The sequence below is a fragment of the Onychostruthus taczanowskii genome, unplaced genomic scaffold (assembly GCF_017590055.1).
Source record: "Onychostruthus taczanowskii isolate IOZ18803 unplaced genomic scaffold, ASM1759005v1 scaffold394, whole genome shotgun sequence".
Lineage (NCBI taxonomy): Eukaryota > Metazoa > Chordata > Aves > Passeriformes > Passeridae > Onychostruthus > Onychostruthus taczanowskii.
In genome coordinates, this window is record NW_024501393.1 from 41435 (window position 1) to 55740 (window position 14306).

At 63.0% G+C, this 14306-nt stretch overlaps 4 protein-coding genes across 8 annotated transcripts in view; 1 reads left to right on the forward strand and 3 right to left on the reverse strand.

Moving 5' to 3' along the window:
• Positions 1-615: 615 nt before the first annotated feature.
• On the reverse strand, positions 616-2574 carry BANF1 (BAF nuclear assembly factor 1). Its single transcript, XM_041412470.1, has 2 exons — positions 2425-2574; positions 616-829 (listed from the first exon to the last, which is right to left on the reverse strand). Exons 1-2 carry the CDS (start codon positions 2557-2559, stop codon positions 683-685), a joined length of 282 nt encoding a protein of 93 aa, XP_041268404.1. The 5' UTR covers positions 2560-2574; the 3' UTR covers positions 616-682.
• An 872-nt stretch (positions 2575-3446) lies between these two features.
• TRMT112 (tRNA methyltransferase activator subunit 11-2) lies at positions 3447-5741 on the reverse strand. The gene is given in 4 exon segments (XM_041412469.1): positions 3447-4290; positions 4383-4475; positions 4478-4603; positions 5632-5741. Coding segments are annotated over 4 exon segments (402 nt in total). The 5' UTR covers positions 5713-5741; the 3' UTR covers positions 3447-4188.
• A 1498-nt stretch (positions 5742-7239) lies between these two features.
• LOC121340066 (non-structural maintenance of chromosomes element 3 homolog) lies at positions 7240-9050 on the forward strand. Of its 2 annotated transcripts, XM_041412464.1 has the most exons (10): positions 7240-7374; positions 7480-7551; positions 7653-7716; positions 7813-7892; positions 7970-8064; positions 8150-8229; positions 8300-8342; positions 8424-8486; positions 8739-8853; positions 8936-9050. In XM_041412464.1, exons 1-10 carry the CDS (start codon positions 7333-7335, stop codon positions 9005-9007), a joined length of 726 nt encoding a protein of 241 aa, XP_041268398.1. In that variant the 5' UTR covers positions 7240-7332; the 3' UTR covers positions 9008-9050. The 2 variants fall into 2 exon arrangements, with proteins under 2 accessions (XP_041268398.1, XP_041268397.1); XM_041412463.1 differs by having other exon boundaries at positions 7333-7551.
• LOC121340065 (6-phosphofructo-2-kinase/fructose-2,6-bisphosphatase) overlaps positions 7545-14306 on the reverse strand; it is a 10852-nt gene continuing 4090 nt past the window's right edge. The window contains exons 7-13 of one of the 4 annotated variants that reach the window (XM_041412462.1): positions 13987-14194; positions 12540-12686; positions 10637-10741; positions 10428-10557; positions 10205-10267; positions 9317-9381; positions 7545-7673 (exon numbers count right to left, since the gene is read on the reverse strand). In XM_041412462.1, coding sequence (XP_041268396.1) covers positions 7614-7673; positions 9317-9381; positions 10205-10267; positions 10428-10557; positions 10637-10741; positions 12540-12686; positions 13987-14194 — 778 coding nt within the window. In that variant the 3' untranslated portion in view covers positions 7545-7613. Of the gene's footprint in view, positions 7674-9068; positions 9186-9316; positions 9382-9644; positions 9710-10204; positions 10268-10427; positions 10558-10636; positions 10742-12539; positions 12687-13986; positions 14195-14306 lie in introns of those variants that run through there. The other 3 variants (XM_041412460.1, XM_041412459.1, XM_041412458.1) reach the window with 3 other exon arrangements.

The following is a 14306-nucleotide window of genomic DNA, read 5'->3' on the forward strand; positions in this document are numbered from 1 at the left end:
CGGGGGCACCCCAAAGTAACACTAATGGCGTGGGGGGGGAGGGGGGCACCCCAAATGAACACAAACCCCCCAGCGAAGGCGGCGCCCCAAAATCCCACCCTGTGATGGGGGGAGGGGCAGGCGGGGACCCCCTCACCCCCCCCACCCCCAGCTGGTTTTGGGGTGATGGGGAAGGGGTGGCACCACGGGACCCCCCCCGGGATGAGTTTTGTGGGTGGCAGCACTGGTTTGGGGGTCCCATGGGTATGGGGGGGATGGGTTGGGGAGGGGGTCAGGAAATTTTGGGGTCCCTGGGGTGGCTTTGGGGTCCCCAGGATGGTTTTGGTGTCCCCAGAAGTGTTTTTGGGGTCTCTGGGTGAGTTTTGGGGCCCCCAGAGCTGGTTTTGTGGTCTCTGGGTGGATTTTGGGGTCCCCAGAGCTGGTTTTGGGGTCCCTGGCGTGGTTTTGGGGATCCCAGGATGGTTTTGGTGTCCCCAGAGCTGGTTTTGGGGTCTCTGGGTGAATTTTGGGGTCCCCAGAGCTGGTTTTGGGGTCCCCAGGATGGTTTTGGTGTCCCCAGAGCTGGTTTTGGGGTCTCTGGGTGAATTTTGGGGTCCCCAGAGCTGGTTTTGGGGTCCCGGGGGGTTTTGGGGCGCAGGGAGGGGCTCGGGGGGGTCAGGGGTGCCGTTTTTGGGGAGGGGGCTCAGAGGAAGGCGTCGCACCACTCGCGCAGGCAGCCCGAGCAGTCGCGGCTCTGTTTGGCGTTGGCCCCGCACGTCTCCTTGAGCCACTCCCGGAACAGCTCCTCGTCCTTGCGCAGCACCAGGAACTGCCCCAGCACCACGTACGCCTGAGGGGGGGACAGCCAGGGGACAGCCAGGGGACAGCGGTGTCACCAGGGCGTGGGGACACTGCCAAGGGTCCCCCTGTCCCTCCTGAGTGGCCCCAAAGAGCTCCGGTCCCGCCCCAGCCCTGCGGCTCCAAGAGATTCCAGAGGTGCCCCAGCACCAGGAATGGCTGGAGGGGACAGAGAGGGGACAGCGAGGGGACAGTGGTGTCACCAGGGGGTGGGGACATCACCCAGTGTCCCCATGTCCCTCCTGAGTCACCCCCCCAAGGAGCTCTGGTCACCATGTCCTTTCAGAGCTGCCCCAGCACCAGGAACACCTGGTGGGGACAGCGAGGTGACAGCGGTGTCACCACAGTGAGGGGACAGCCAGGGGACAGCGGTGTCACCAGGGTGTGGGGACATCACCCAGCGTCCCCCTGTCCCTCCTGAGTGGCCCCAAAGAGCTCCGGTCCCGCCCCAGCCCTGTGGCCACAAGAGACCCCAGAGCTGCCCCAGCACCAGGAATGGCTGGAGGGGACAGAGAGGGGACAGCGAGGGGACAGTGGTGTCACCAGGGGGTGGGGACATCACCCAGTGTCCCCATGTCCCTCCTGAGTCACCCCCCCAAGGAGCTCTGGTCACCATGTCCTTTCAGAGCTGCCCCAGCACCAGGAACACCTGGTGGGGACAGCGAGGTGACAGCGGTGTCACCAGGGGGTGGGGACATCACCCAGTGTCCCCGATGGTTTTGGTGTCCCCAGAGCTGGTTTTGGGGTCTCTGGGTGAATTTTGGGGTCCCCAGAGCTGGTTTTGGGGTCCCTGGGGTGGTTTTGGGGACCCCAGGATGGTTTTGGGGTCCCTGAAGAACTCGGGGGGTCCCCAACCCCTCCAAGGGGTGCCTGGAACTCGCCAGGAGTTTGAGAGATTTGGGGGTGCAGGGCTGGGATTTGGGGGCGCAGAGCCGGGCCGGGGGGCTCGGGGAGGGTTTGGGGCGCAGGGAGGGGCTCGGGACATCACCCAGTGTCCCCATGTCCCTCCTGAGTCACCCCCCCAAGGAGCTCTGGTCACCATGTCCTTTCAGAGCTGCCCCAGCACCAGGAACACCTGGTGGGGACAGCGAGGTGACAGCGGTGTCACCAGGGGGTGGGGACATCACCCAGTGTCCCCCTGTCCCTCCTGAGTGGCCCCAAAGAGCTCCAGTCCTGCCCCAGCCCTGTGGCCCCAAGAGATCCCTGTCCTTCCACAAACGCCTGGAGGGGACATCCAGGGGACAGCAGTGTCACCAGGGCCATGGGGACATCACCTGGGGACACTGACACCCTCCGCAGTGTCCCCACACCCCCCTCACTCCCTGTGTCCCCAACAGCTCCTGGCCCTTGTGTCCCCTCCCCTTGTCCCCACAGCACCCCTGGTTGTCCCCAGGGCTGTCCCCAATGCCTTCCTCAGTGTCCCCAAACCCCTACAGATGTCCCCACGTGTCCCTAACCTCTGGGAACATCTCTCTTTGTCCAAACCCTTTCCCAGGTGTCCCTGCTGTCCCCAGGTGTCTCAAAGTGTCCCCATTGTCCCCAGGTGCCCCTGCTGTCCCCAGGTGTCCCCAGCGTCCCCAGTACCCCCTTGTCAAAGCCCTTCTCCTCCAGTTTCCTGCACAGCACATCCCTAATGTCCCCGATCCCGGCCAAGGTCCCCACCGGCTTCTCCCCCATCGGCTCCGCCACGAAGTCCCGGTGCTTCTGTGACGTCGAGGACATGGCGCCTGGGGACAGGGGGGACACTGAGGGGACAGCCAGGGGACAGCCAGGGGACACTCCGACCGGTCAGGGGGACACGGTGCCTGGGGACACGCAGGGGACACTGAGGGGACAGCCAGGGGGACTTGGTGCCTGGGGACACGCAGGGGACACTGAGGGGACAGCCAGGGGGACACGGGACTGGACAGGGTGAGCGCCACCAGCACAGTGCAGGGACATGGGGACAGAGTGAGGGGACACTGGGGCAGGGTGAGGAGGGAGGGGACAGGGACAGGGAGGGGGTGGCGGCTTTGGGGACAGAGCAGGGGGGAGGGCGCGGGGACCCTGCGGGGACGCGGGGACAGAGCGGGGACAGGGACTGAGGGGGACACGGTGCGGGGGCACTGAGGGGACCATGAAGGGACCACGAAGGGACACCCCGGCCCTCCCGCCCCTCACAGGCGCCCCCGCTCCAACCGCCGCTCCCGCCTCAGCCCGCTGCCGCTACGCACTGACGTCACATCCGGCGGCGCGCCGTGCTGACGCCACTTCCGGCGGCGCGCGCCAAAACCATCGAGGCGAGCGCGTGGAAAGGGAGGGGAAGAGGCGCTCTGGGATCATAGAGACGAGCCGGGTCCTCCAAAGGCCTGCTGGGTCCGCCCAGGTGAGCCGGGACACCTGGAAAAGGCTCCAGGTGCTCCCGGGAACACCGGGAACCCCTCCGGGATCATCCCCGAGCCTCCCGAATGCCCGGACAGCGGCTCCGGGTCCCTCCCGGGCTGCCACGCTCACCCGGGCGCCTCCAGGTTCTCCCAAAATTCCCTCCCGTGCTCCCCGTTCCCTCCATCCCAAAGGATTCTCCCGAGAGGATCCTCAAAGAGAACAAAGGAGGCGATTCCGGCCCAACATCGGGGCAAAAAAAGGGGATTTTTATTAAATTTATGGGAATAATTACAGATACAACAGGCCATAACACGGGGAAGAGAAACACGGGGGAAAGAGATGGAATTTTGGGAAAAAATAGGAGTTTTGGAATAAAAAGGAAGGATTTGAGGGTAAAAATGAAAGGATTGGGTCACACAGGAGGATTTGATAGCAAAATATAAAAAACTGAGGGGAAATTATGAGATTTTGGGGCAAAATCCGGATTTGGGGGTACAAGGGAGGGAACCGGGACAAAGCAGAGGAATCTGAGGGCAAAACTGGAGGATTTTGGGATAAAAAGAGAGATTTGGGGAAAAAATAACGGTGAAATCCTGAGGAAATAAAAGGGTTTAGGGCAAAACTTAAAATTTTGGGAGGAAAAGAGAAATTTAGGGAGAAAAAAAGGGAATTTGGGGGGAAAAAAGGGAAAATTCCTCTCCCATTATAGAAATAAAGCAATTCCCGCCCAAAATGCAAATAAGCACTGACCTAATTTGCATAGGGGAAGGGCATAGTGATAACCCCACCCACATGCAAATGAGCATTTCAGACCACGCCCCTCATTATTTCAACACTGGGGGGGGGATAAAATTCGGGCCCCATTTTTGGGGTACAACCGCGGGATTTCGGGGTTTTCCCGCTCTGCCACCGATCCTTCCTTGGGGGGAGGAGCTCAGCGCCATTTTGGGGGGATTTTGGATTTTGGGGGGGGGTCCTGACCCAGCCTCAGGCCTCGTCCTCGGTCAGGAGCAGATTTGGGACCCCCCTGGAGATGGGGAAGCGGCGCCCCGAGTCCGGGCACTGCAGGGACCCCTCCAGCACCTCCACCTGCGGGGGGGGAGGGGAGAAATTTGGGGTCAAAAGGGGGGTCCCTGAGATTCGGGGAGCCCCCCTCAGGGGGTTTTGGGGACCCCCCTGACCTCGAGCAGGACGTGGTGGAGGCGGCGCAGGAATTCCTCGTCGGCCTCATAGCCGGGGGTGGGCTCGGGGGGCAGCTCCGAGGGGTGCCCCAGCTTTGGGGGGCACTCCCGCCGCTCACGCTCTCGGCCGCCTCCCGCAGCGCGTCCCAGCGCAGCCGCGGCACCAACCGGGACACGAAGGCGGCGTTGAACGGCACCGGGCGGACCCGAACCTCGGCGGCCTGCGGGGACCGGGGGGGTTAACGGGGGCTCCGACCGGACCCGAACCTGGAGGGAACGGGGGAACCGAGGACCCGAACCGGGGGGAACCGGGAGAGGGAACGGGAGGGTTAACGGGGGAACAACGGGATTAACGGGGGCTCCGACCGGACCGGAACCTGGAGAGAACGGGGGATAACGGGGAGTTAATTGGTGTTACCGGGGGGGGCACCGGGTGGACCCGTACCTGGAAGGAACCGGGGGAAGTAACGGGGGTTAATTAGGGGTTAACGAGGGTTAATTAGAGGTTAATTAGGGGATAACGGGGGTTCTAACGGCGGCGTTAACGGCGGTAACTGCAGGAGTTACCGGCAGAGTTAACGGGGATAACGTCCGGAGGGAACGAACGGGGCTGGGGGGGTGTGAGCGGTTACCGGGGGTGTTAACGGGGGGGAACGGGGATTAACGGGGCGGCAAATGAGAGAAATGGGGCCGTTAACGGGGATTTATCAGGGGCAATTACCGGCGGCTAATGAGGGTAACGAGGGGATTAACGGGGAGGAACCGGCCCGACCCGAACCGCGGCGGGATGGGGGACCGGGGCGTTAACGGGAGAGGACTGGGATAACGGGAACGGGGATAACGGGGGTGAGAACTGGGATAACGAGAATGGGATAACGGGAGGGGGACTGGGATAACGGAGGGCGGTTAACAAAGTTCACAAACGTGGAACGGGGCCGTTAACGGGACACTTAACGGGAGGGTTGAACGCGGGATTTATTGAGGGCAACGGGAAAAATTACCGGACGTTCCTGGGGTTAACGGAGGAGCTACCGGGAGTAACGGGGGAGGTAATGGGAGTGGCGGGAGGTAAATGAGGAGACACCGATGGGAACCGCGGCGGTGCCAGAGGAACGGGGAGGAAGCTGGGGGCAGCGTTACGGTTCCGGTAAAGGTTCCGGTAACCGCTAACGGCGAGAGGTGGCGGGGCCCTGTCAGAGGCGGGACCCGCGGTGTCCCCGGTGCCCCGGGGTCCCCCCGTCCCCCGCACCTCGATGCGCAGGGGGAATCCGCCCCCGGGCCGCAGCCCCGGCACGTGGGAGCTCAGCAGGTTGTGGGTCAGCAGCTTCATGGCGCCGCTTCCGCTTTCCGGCGCGTCACTTCCGGCAAGAGGCTGTTACCGGGGCAACGGGGCGGGGCTTAGCCAGAAACGGGCGGGGCCTCGTTCTGCGCTTAAAGGGGCGGGGCCCAAAGGGGCGGGGTCCGTTTAAAGGGGCAGAGACGTAAAATTAATTCATCCCCCCAAGACCTCCAAAGTATCCCCGAGACCCCTCCCCAAACCCCTCAGGGACCCCCAAAAGCCTTCAGAGCTCCTCTGAGGATTTGAGACCCTTCCCCAAAACCTCTCCAGTCCCCCCTTCCCACAGTCCTGGCCCCCAGGGTGGCCCCATCCCTTTGTTTTGGGAGTCCCCATGTCTCAGGATCACTCCCGAGGCCCCACTGGGGACCCCAACCCATTTTGGGCTGGATTTGCCCCATTTTGGGGGTATTGTTTACCCCCTCAACAGACCCAGGATTGTCATTGAGGCCTCCAAATCCAAACCCCCTCATTTTGGGGTGCCATGGTGCCCTCTTTGGAATCCCCTGCCCCCCAATATTCCCTTGGGAGCCCAAATCCTCCCCCTCTCCCCCTATTTTGGGGCACTCCCAGGGGTACTGTGATGCCCCTAAATCCTTGTGGGAATGACACTCAGACCCGCCTAAAACAGAAACAAAGGTGGGAACACAAATGCAGTTCATTTATTCAATATTTGGGTGGAACTCCAACAGCCCCCAGAAAAGAAAGAAAAACCCTCAAAATGGAGTTGTGGAGAGAAAGAAAACCCCCCAAAAAAGGACTTTGGGCCAGAGGGAGCAGGATGAAAACCTAAAAAATGAGTGAGGGGAGCTGAGTGCGGGACCCCAGCCAAAATGAGGGCGTGCAAGGCTGGTGAGGGAAGGGGGTCAGCGCACAAGTTTTGGGGTGCTGGATGCAGTTTTGGGGTGCCAAGACCTCCATCACCGTGAGGATCGTGGGTGAGGAGGGCTGGGGGTTGAGGGGGGTCTGTGAAAGGGGGCGTGAGGGAAGGTTTGGAGGGGCTGTGGGATGAGTAGGGGGCTGGGGGGCTGTGATGAGTGAGCAGGCCGGGGGCAAAAAGGATATGCGCGGCTTTTAAAAGTGGGTTTGGGGGCGGTGTGAGGGGGGATGTGGGGGGACTGGGGTTAGGCGGGGGCTGGGTTTTGGGGTGTTTTGCGGTGTTTTCCAGCGCTCGCCGCCATTTCGCCGCCGTGAGGGGAGGGGGGGGCGCGCGAGACTCGCCTTTTCCCGCCTTTTTCCCGCCTGAGGGGAGGAAGTGAGGGGGGGAGGGCGGAGCGCGAGACTCGCCCGGCGGGCGCCAGGGGGCGGGGCGAGCTCCGTCTTTCCACCAATCGTAACACAGGGATGGAATAATAGGCGGGGGCGAGCGGGGGCTGGACCAATGGGAAGAGGGGCTGGCGCGGGTGGGGTCGGCGGGTGTGGGCGGGGCCAGCGCAGTCGCGGTCGGAGCGCGGTCGGTGTCGGTTCGTGTCCGGGCCGAGTCGTTGGCCGGGCCCTCGAGGGGGGTCTCTGCGGCCCTGCTGAGGGTGGGAGGCGTGGGGCGGCCTTAGGGGTGCTCCCGTCGCGGTTTTAGTCCTCCCGGTGCTTGTTTTCCTCTCAGAGCTGCTGTGAGAAATGTCCCAGCGGAAGCGCAGCAAAGGGCTTGGCTACTCTCAGGTGAGAAGCCGTTCTCCCCTCATTGTCTCTTCCATTGTCCCCTTCTCGGTTTCGGTCCCTTCTCTATCATCAAATTACCCCGCTTCTCCTGTCCTTTCCACTCAGATGACCGATGGGGAGGATGATTTCATCCCGACCCAGGTGGAGCGGCGCTCCCAGGACCAGGTGAACCAGAAGGTGGATTGAGGTGATCCCCTCTCTGCCCGCTCCCGGAGTCCTGTGTCTGCATTCTTTTGATATCAGCCCGCTCTTGGCCTTCCCTGCTCGTTCCCCCACAGGTGAGTGAGCTGGTGCAGTTCCTGCTTGTGAAGGACCAGAAGAAGATTCCTATCAAAAGGGCAGGTACGTTTGGGGGAGCCCCCTTCCTCCGTGTTTAGACCCTTAAAACCTTTCTTTAAGCTCAGAGCTCTAGGCTCTCTCAGCATTCCTTTTCTGCAGACATGCTGAAGAATATAATCCGGGAATACCGGGATGCCTACACGGAAATCGTCAGGAGGGCGGACAGGACCCTGCAGGAGGTGGGGGGAGCACGGCAGGGGAAGGGGAGGCTTTTGGGGGGGAGATGCCCCGTGGATTAACCCCTGCGCTCCCGCAGGTGTTCGGGCTGCAGCTGGTGGAGATCGACACCAAACGCCACATCTACATCCTCATCAACAACCTGCCCCGTGCTGAGGGCGAGTACCTGTGCAGGTGAGGGGCACCTGGGTGATTTGAGGGGTGGGGGGACCCCATCGGCGTGTCCCCAGCATGGGTGACACCCCGCTGTGTGCCTCAGGGGCAAGGAGAAGGAGAAGATGGGGCTCCTCTTAGTCATCCTCAGCTTCATCTTCATGAAGGGCAACTCAGTTAAAGACAGTGAGTTCTCCCCAGCACCCCGTACCCCACTTTGCCTTTGCACCCCGCTCACTGACACCCCCTTTTCCAGGTGCTTTGTGGGAATTCCTGCACCTGCTCCGTGTGTACCCAGGGTAGGATATGGGGGGAGACACAGGGGGTGGGGTGGGGGACAGGGCTGCTCAGTGCCACCCCTCACTGACCCCCATCCCCAGGAAGCAGCACAGCGTGTTCGGGGACGTCCGGAAGCTGGTGACAGAGGAGTTTGTGCGGCAGAAGTGAGTTTGGGGGTCCTGGGTGGTGGGGGAAGGAATTTGGGGTGCAGGGGGTCCCCCCGTCCCTCCCGGTGTGCCCAGAGCAGCCTCGGCGCCAGCTCAGCCGGGCTGTTTATACCACACCGCAGAGCAAAGCCCGCAGCCCCCACACCCCGTGCCTCAAAGGGTCCCTCACGGGGCCAGGGGAGCGCTGGACACCCCCCCTGTGCACCCCAAAACCTGCTGGGGGAGGGGTCACCAGCCAGCCCTCTGCAGGTACCTGGAGACCACCCCCATCCCCCTGACGGACCCCCCCGAATTCAAATACCAGTGGGGGCCACGGGCAGAAAAGGAAACCTCCAAGAAGGACGTGCTGAACTTCGTGGCCAAGGTGAGGCCGTGTTGTGGGGGGGGATCTCTGAGTTTGGGGGGGCTCAATTTGATGCCCCCTCCCCCATTTTTTTCCCACTCAGATGCAGGGCAAGGACCCCACATTTTGGGCGAGCCAGCACAGCGAGGCCGAGGCCACCACGGCCACCACCTGACCTCCCCCCAAAATAAAGGCACCCCGTTGGTGTGCAGCCCCCCAATCTCCAGGCTCATTGCTGGGTTGTACAAGGTTTAATTTGGGAGTGGGGGCTCCCCTTTTCCCCGTGGGACCCCTCAGAAGTGCTCGGGGACGGTGTTGAGGGCATCGGCCGCGGTGCGGTTGATGTCGACGTTCTGTGGGGTGAAAATGGGGGGTTTTGGGGGAATCTCCCCAAAAATCTAACACCCCCCCCTCAGTTTTTTGGGGGGGTTAATGAGGTCTGCACCCTCCTTTTTAGGGGGGATTTGGGGAGGGGGTTTCTCACCTGGGGTCGTGCCCGGTGGGTGTTCACTGCCTCGATGTTGAGGTAGATGGGCTCGACCTCACACCCTGTTCCAGGGGAGGAAGGGAGGGATTTGAGGGGGATTGTCCCCGTTTTGGGTGGGACACACCCTTTTTGGGGGGATTGTCCCCATTTTGGGTTGGACAGTCCATTTTTGGGGATTCACCCCATTTTGGGGTGGGATATGGGGGGACAGTCCATTTTTGGAGGATTGTTCCCATTTTGGGGTGGGACACACCCTTTTTCGGGGGGATTGTTCCCATTTTGGGGTGGGACACACCCTTTTTGATTTGGGGAGGGGGTTTCTCACCTGGGGTCGTGCCCGGTGGGTGTTCACTGCCTCGATGTTGAGGTAGATGGGCTCGACCTCACACCCTGTTCCAGGGGAGGAAGGGAGGGATTTGGGGGGGATTGTCCCCGTTTTGAGGTGGGACACACCCTTTTTGGGGGGATTGTCCCCATTTTGGGTTGGACAGTCCATTTTTGGGGATTCACCCCATTTTGGGGTGGGACAGTCCATTTTTGGGGGATTCACCCCATTTTGGGGTGGGATATGGGGGGACAGTCCATTTTTGGAGGATTGTTCCCATTTTGGGGTGGGACACACCCTTTTTCGGGGGGATTGTTCCCATTTTGGGGTGGGACACACCCTTTTTGGGGGTACTGTCCCCATTTTCTGGAGGAACTCTGGGGTGACAGTCCCTTTTCAGGGGCATTTGTCCCCAATTCTGAGAGGGACACAAGTCCCATTTTGGGGGGGAATTGTCCCCATTTTCTGGGAGGGACACAATTTCCCTTTTCTGGGGGAACTGTCCCCATTTTCAGGAGGCACTCTGGGGGGACAGTCCCTTTTTGGGGACCCCCACTCACCGTAGGCCACAGGGGTCAGCTTTAGCACCGTGTGCAGGGGGCACTTGAGGTAGGGCAGCTCATCTGGGTGGGGGAGTTAAGAGAAACAAGGTGGGCACAGCAGCTCTGGGCTGTCCCCTGGCTGTCCCCAGGTGTCCCCTGGCTGTCCCCAAGTGTCCCCTGGCTGTCCCCAGGTGTCCCCTGGCTGTCCCCAAGTGTCCCCTGGCTGTCCCCAAGGCCTCACCTGCGCTCTTGTCCAGGAAATAAGCCAGCAGGCAGCGCATGACAGCCTGGTGGCACACCACCAGAACGTTCTCCTGCCGCTCCAGCTCCATGATGACCGGCTCCAGCCGCTGCACCAGGTCCTCGTAGGACTGGGGAGGGGGCTTAGGGGGTGTCCCCACACCCCTGCCCCCCCAGATGTGCCCCCGGGGAGGGGGGTTTTGGGGGTACCTCGCCCTTGGGGTAGCGGTAGCGGTACTTGTCCTGGTCCCGCAGCGCCAGCTCCTTGGGGTAACGCTCCTGGATCTCCTCGTAGGTCATCTCCTCACACACCCCCTGTGCCACAGCGGGCCTGGCGGTAATTTGGGGGGTCCCCCAAAGCCCCAAAAAGACTCTGACCCCACCTGGTACCCACAGGGGGACACCCCTGAGTCCCCCAGGTGTGTCTCTATAGGGTGACGTGGCTGTGACCCCCTTAGTCCCACCAGGTACCCATGAGGTGACATCCCCACGTCCCCCAGGTGTGTCTCTATAGGGTGACCTGGCTGTGACGCCACAGGGGGACATCCCCACGTCCCCCAGTTGTGTCCCCACGGAGTGACCTGGCTGTGACCCCACAGGACATCCCCCAGGTGTGTCCCCACCGGGGGACATCCCCGAGGTGTGTCCCTGCAGGCTGAGCTGGCTCTGACCCCCTTAGCCCTACCAGGTACCCACAGGGGGACATCCCCACGTCCCCCAGGTGTGTCCCCACGGGGTGACCTGGCTGTGACCCCGCAGGGGGACATCCCCCATGTGTGTTCCCACAGGGGGACATCCCCACGTCCCCCAGGTGTGTCCCCACAGGGTGACCTGACTGTGACCCCACCTGGTACCCACGAGGTGACATCCCCGAGTCCCCCAGGTGTGTCCACACAGGGTGACCTGACTGTGACCCCACCTGGTACCCACAGGGGGACACCCCTGAGTGCCCTCAGGTGTGTCCCTCCAGGCTGAGCTGGCTCTGACCCCCTGTATCCCACCTGGCACATGTTGGGGGACATCCCCCAGGTGTGTCCCTGTAGGGTGACCTGGCTCTGACCCCACAGGGGGACATGCCCCAGGTGTGTCCCCGCAGGGTGACATGGCTGTGGCCCCACAAGGGGACATCCTCACGTCCCCCAGGTGTGTCCCCACGGGGTGACCTGGCTGTGACCCCACAGGAGGACATCCCCCAGGTGTGTCCCCACGGGGTGACCTGGCTGTGATGCCACAGGGGGACATCCCCCAGGTGTGTCCCCACAAGGGGACATCCCCATGTCCCCCAGGTGTGTCCCCACGGGGTGACCTGGCTGTGACCCCACAGGACATCCCCCAGGTGTGTCCCCACCGGGGGACATCCCCGAGGTGTGTCCCTGCAGGCTGAGCTGGCTCTGACCCCCTTAGCCCTACCAGGTACCCACAGGGGGACATCCCCACGTCCCCCAGGTGTGTCCCCACGGGGTGACCTGGCTGTGACCCCGCAGGGGGACATCCCCCATGTGTGTTCCCACAGGGGGACATCCCCACGTCCCCCAGGTGTGTCCACACAGGGTGACCTGACTGTGACCCCACCTGGTACCCACGAGGTGACATCCCCGAGTCCCCCAGGTGTGTCCACACAGGGTGACCTGACTGTGACCCCACCTGGTGCAGGCTGAGCTGGCTGTGACCCCACAGGGGGACATCCCCACGTCCCCCAGGTGTGTCCCCGCAGGCTGAGCTGGCTGTGACCCCACAGGGGGACATCCCCACGTCCCCCAGGTGTGTCCCCGCAGGCTGAGCTGGCTGTGACCCCACAGGGGGACATCCCCACGTCCCCCAGGTGTGTCCCCGCAGGCTGAGCTGGCTGTGACCCCACAGGGGGACATCCCCACGTCCCCCAGGTGTGTCCCCGCAGGCTGAGCTGGCTGTGACCCCACAGGGGGACATCCCCACGTCCCCCAGGTGTGTCCCCGCAGGCTGAGCTGGCTGTGACCCCACAGGGGGACATCCCCACGTCCCCCAGGTGTGTCCCCGCAGGCTGAGCTGGCTGTGACCCCACAGGGGGACATCCCCACGTCCCCCGGGTGTGTCCCCGCGGGGTGACCTGGCTGTGACCCCCCTCCCCACTCACGGCGTCGATCTCATTGAGCGCCTTCCACTGCTCGTAGGGCACGCCCAGCGCCTCGGCGGTCTGGATGGTTCTCTTCATGTGGCTCGTCCACACCTTCAGCTCGCGGATGTTCTGGCTGCGGATGAACTGGGCCAGCGCCTGGGCGTACTGGGAGGGCCGGGGAGAAGCGTTTGCCCGCCGGGTGTGGCTTTTTGTGGCCCTCTGGGGACAGCCCTCACCTCACAGCATGGGGAGGGTGGTCTAAGCCCTGCCCCTTTCTGGGCGTGGTTAATTAGCTCTGCCCCGTGATTACCTAAGGTGACTCTGCTGGGTGTGGCCTCCTTTAGCACCAGCCCACACGTCACCTGTGTCCCCCAGCCCCACCTGGTGTCTGTGATGGGATGTCCCTGTGTCCCCAACAAGGTGACCTGCCTGTGCCCCCACCTGCTGCATGCGAGGGGACATCCCTCAGGTGTGTCCCTGCAGGGTGACCTGGCTGAGACCCCACAGGGGGACATCCCTAAGTCCCCCAGGTGTGTCCCCACAGGACAACATCCCCGAGTCCCCCGGGTGTGTCCCCACAGTGTGACTTGCCTGTGACCCCACTTGTTACCCATGAGGGGACATCCCTGCATCCCCCAGGTTTGTCCCCACAGTGTGACCTGGTTGTGACCCCACAGGAGGACATCCCTGCATCCCCCAGGTGTGTCCCCACAGGCTGACCTGACTGTGACCCCACAGGGGGACATCTGCATCCCCACAGCTGTGATCCCACCTGCTGCATGCAAGGTGACATCCCCCAGGTGTGTCCCCACAGGCTGAGCTGGCTGTGGCCCCTCAGGGGGACATCCCCGAGGTGTGTCCCTGCAGTGTGACCTGGCTGTGACTCCCCCTGTTACCCACGAGGTGACATCCCCCAGGTGTGTGTCCCTGCAGGGTGACCTGCCCGTGCCCCCACAGAAGGACATCCCCACATCCCCCAGGTGTGTCCCCGCAGCGTGACCTGGCTGTGACTCCCCCTGTTACCCACGAGGTGACATCCCCCAGGTGTGTCCCTGCAGTGTGACCTGGCTGAGACGCCACAGGGGGACATTCCCAAGTGCCTCAGGTGTGTCCCCACAGGCTGACCTGGCTGTGACCCCCCCTGTTATCCCTGAGGTGACATCCCCCAGGTGTGTCCCCGCAGTGTGTCCTGGCTGTGACTCCCCCTGTTACCCACAAGGTGACATCCCCCAGGTGTGTCCCCACAGTGTGACCTGGCTGTGACCCCACAGGGGGACATCCCTGCATCCCCCAGGCGTGTCCCCACAGCATGACCCGCCTGTGCCCCCACAGGGGGACATCCCCACATACCCCATGCGTGTCCCCACAGGGGGACATCCCCGCATCCCCCAGGTGTGTCCCCACAGGGGGACATCCCCACATCCCCCAGGCGTGTCCCCGCAGCGTGACCCCCCCGTGCCCCCACCTGCTGCCCGCGCGGGGACAGCGCCGAGTCGCCGCCGATGCGGCCGCGCAGGTTGAGCTGGCTCTCGCCGTGGCCGCTCAGGTAGATGGTTCTGGGCGTGACGTGGATGTTCATCAGGTAATAAACCGTGCGGCTCTGCACGTGGCCCTGCACGCGGTTCGCCAGGTACCGCACGCCCACGTCGAAGATCTTGATGTAGGACAGCCCGCTGGGGGGGGTGTGGGGGGGACGCCCCGGTCAGGACAGGCCTGGGGGGGCGTGGGGGGGGCGGGGGGTGGGGGGCACCTGTCCAGCTCGTCGTCCAGGGGCTCGTCGGTGGC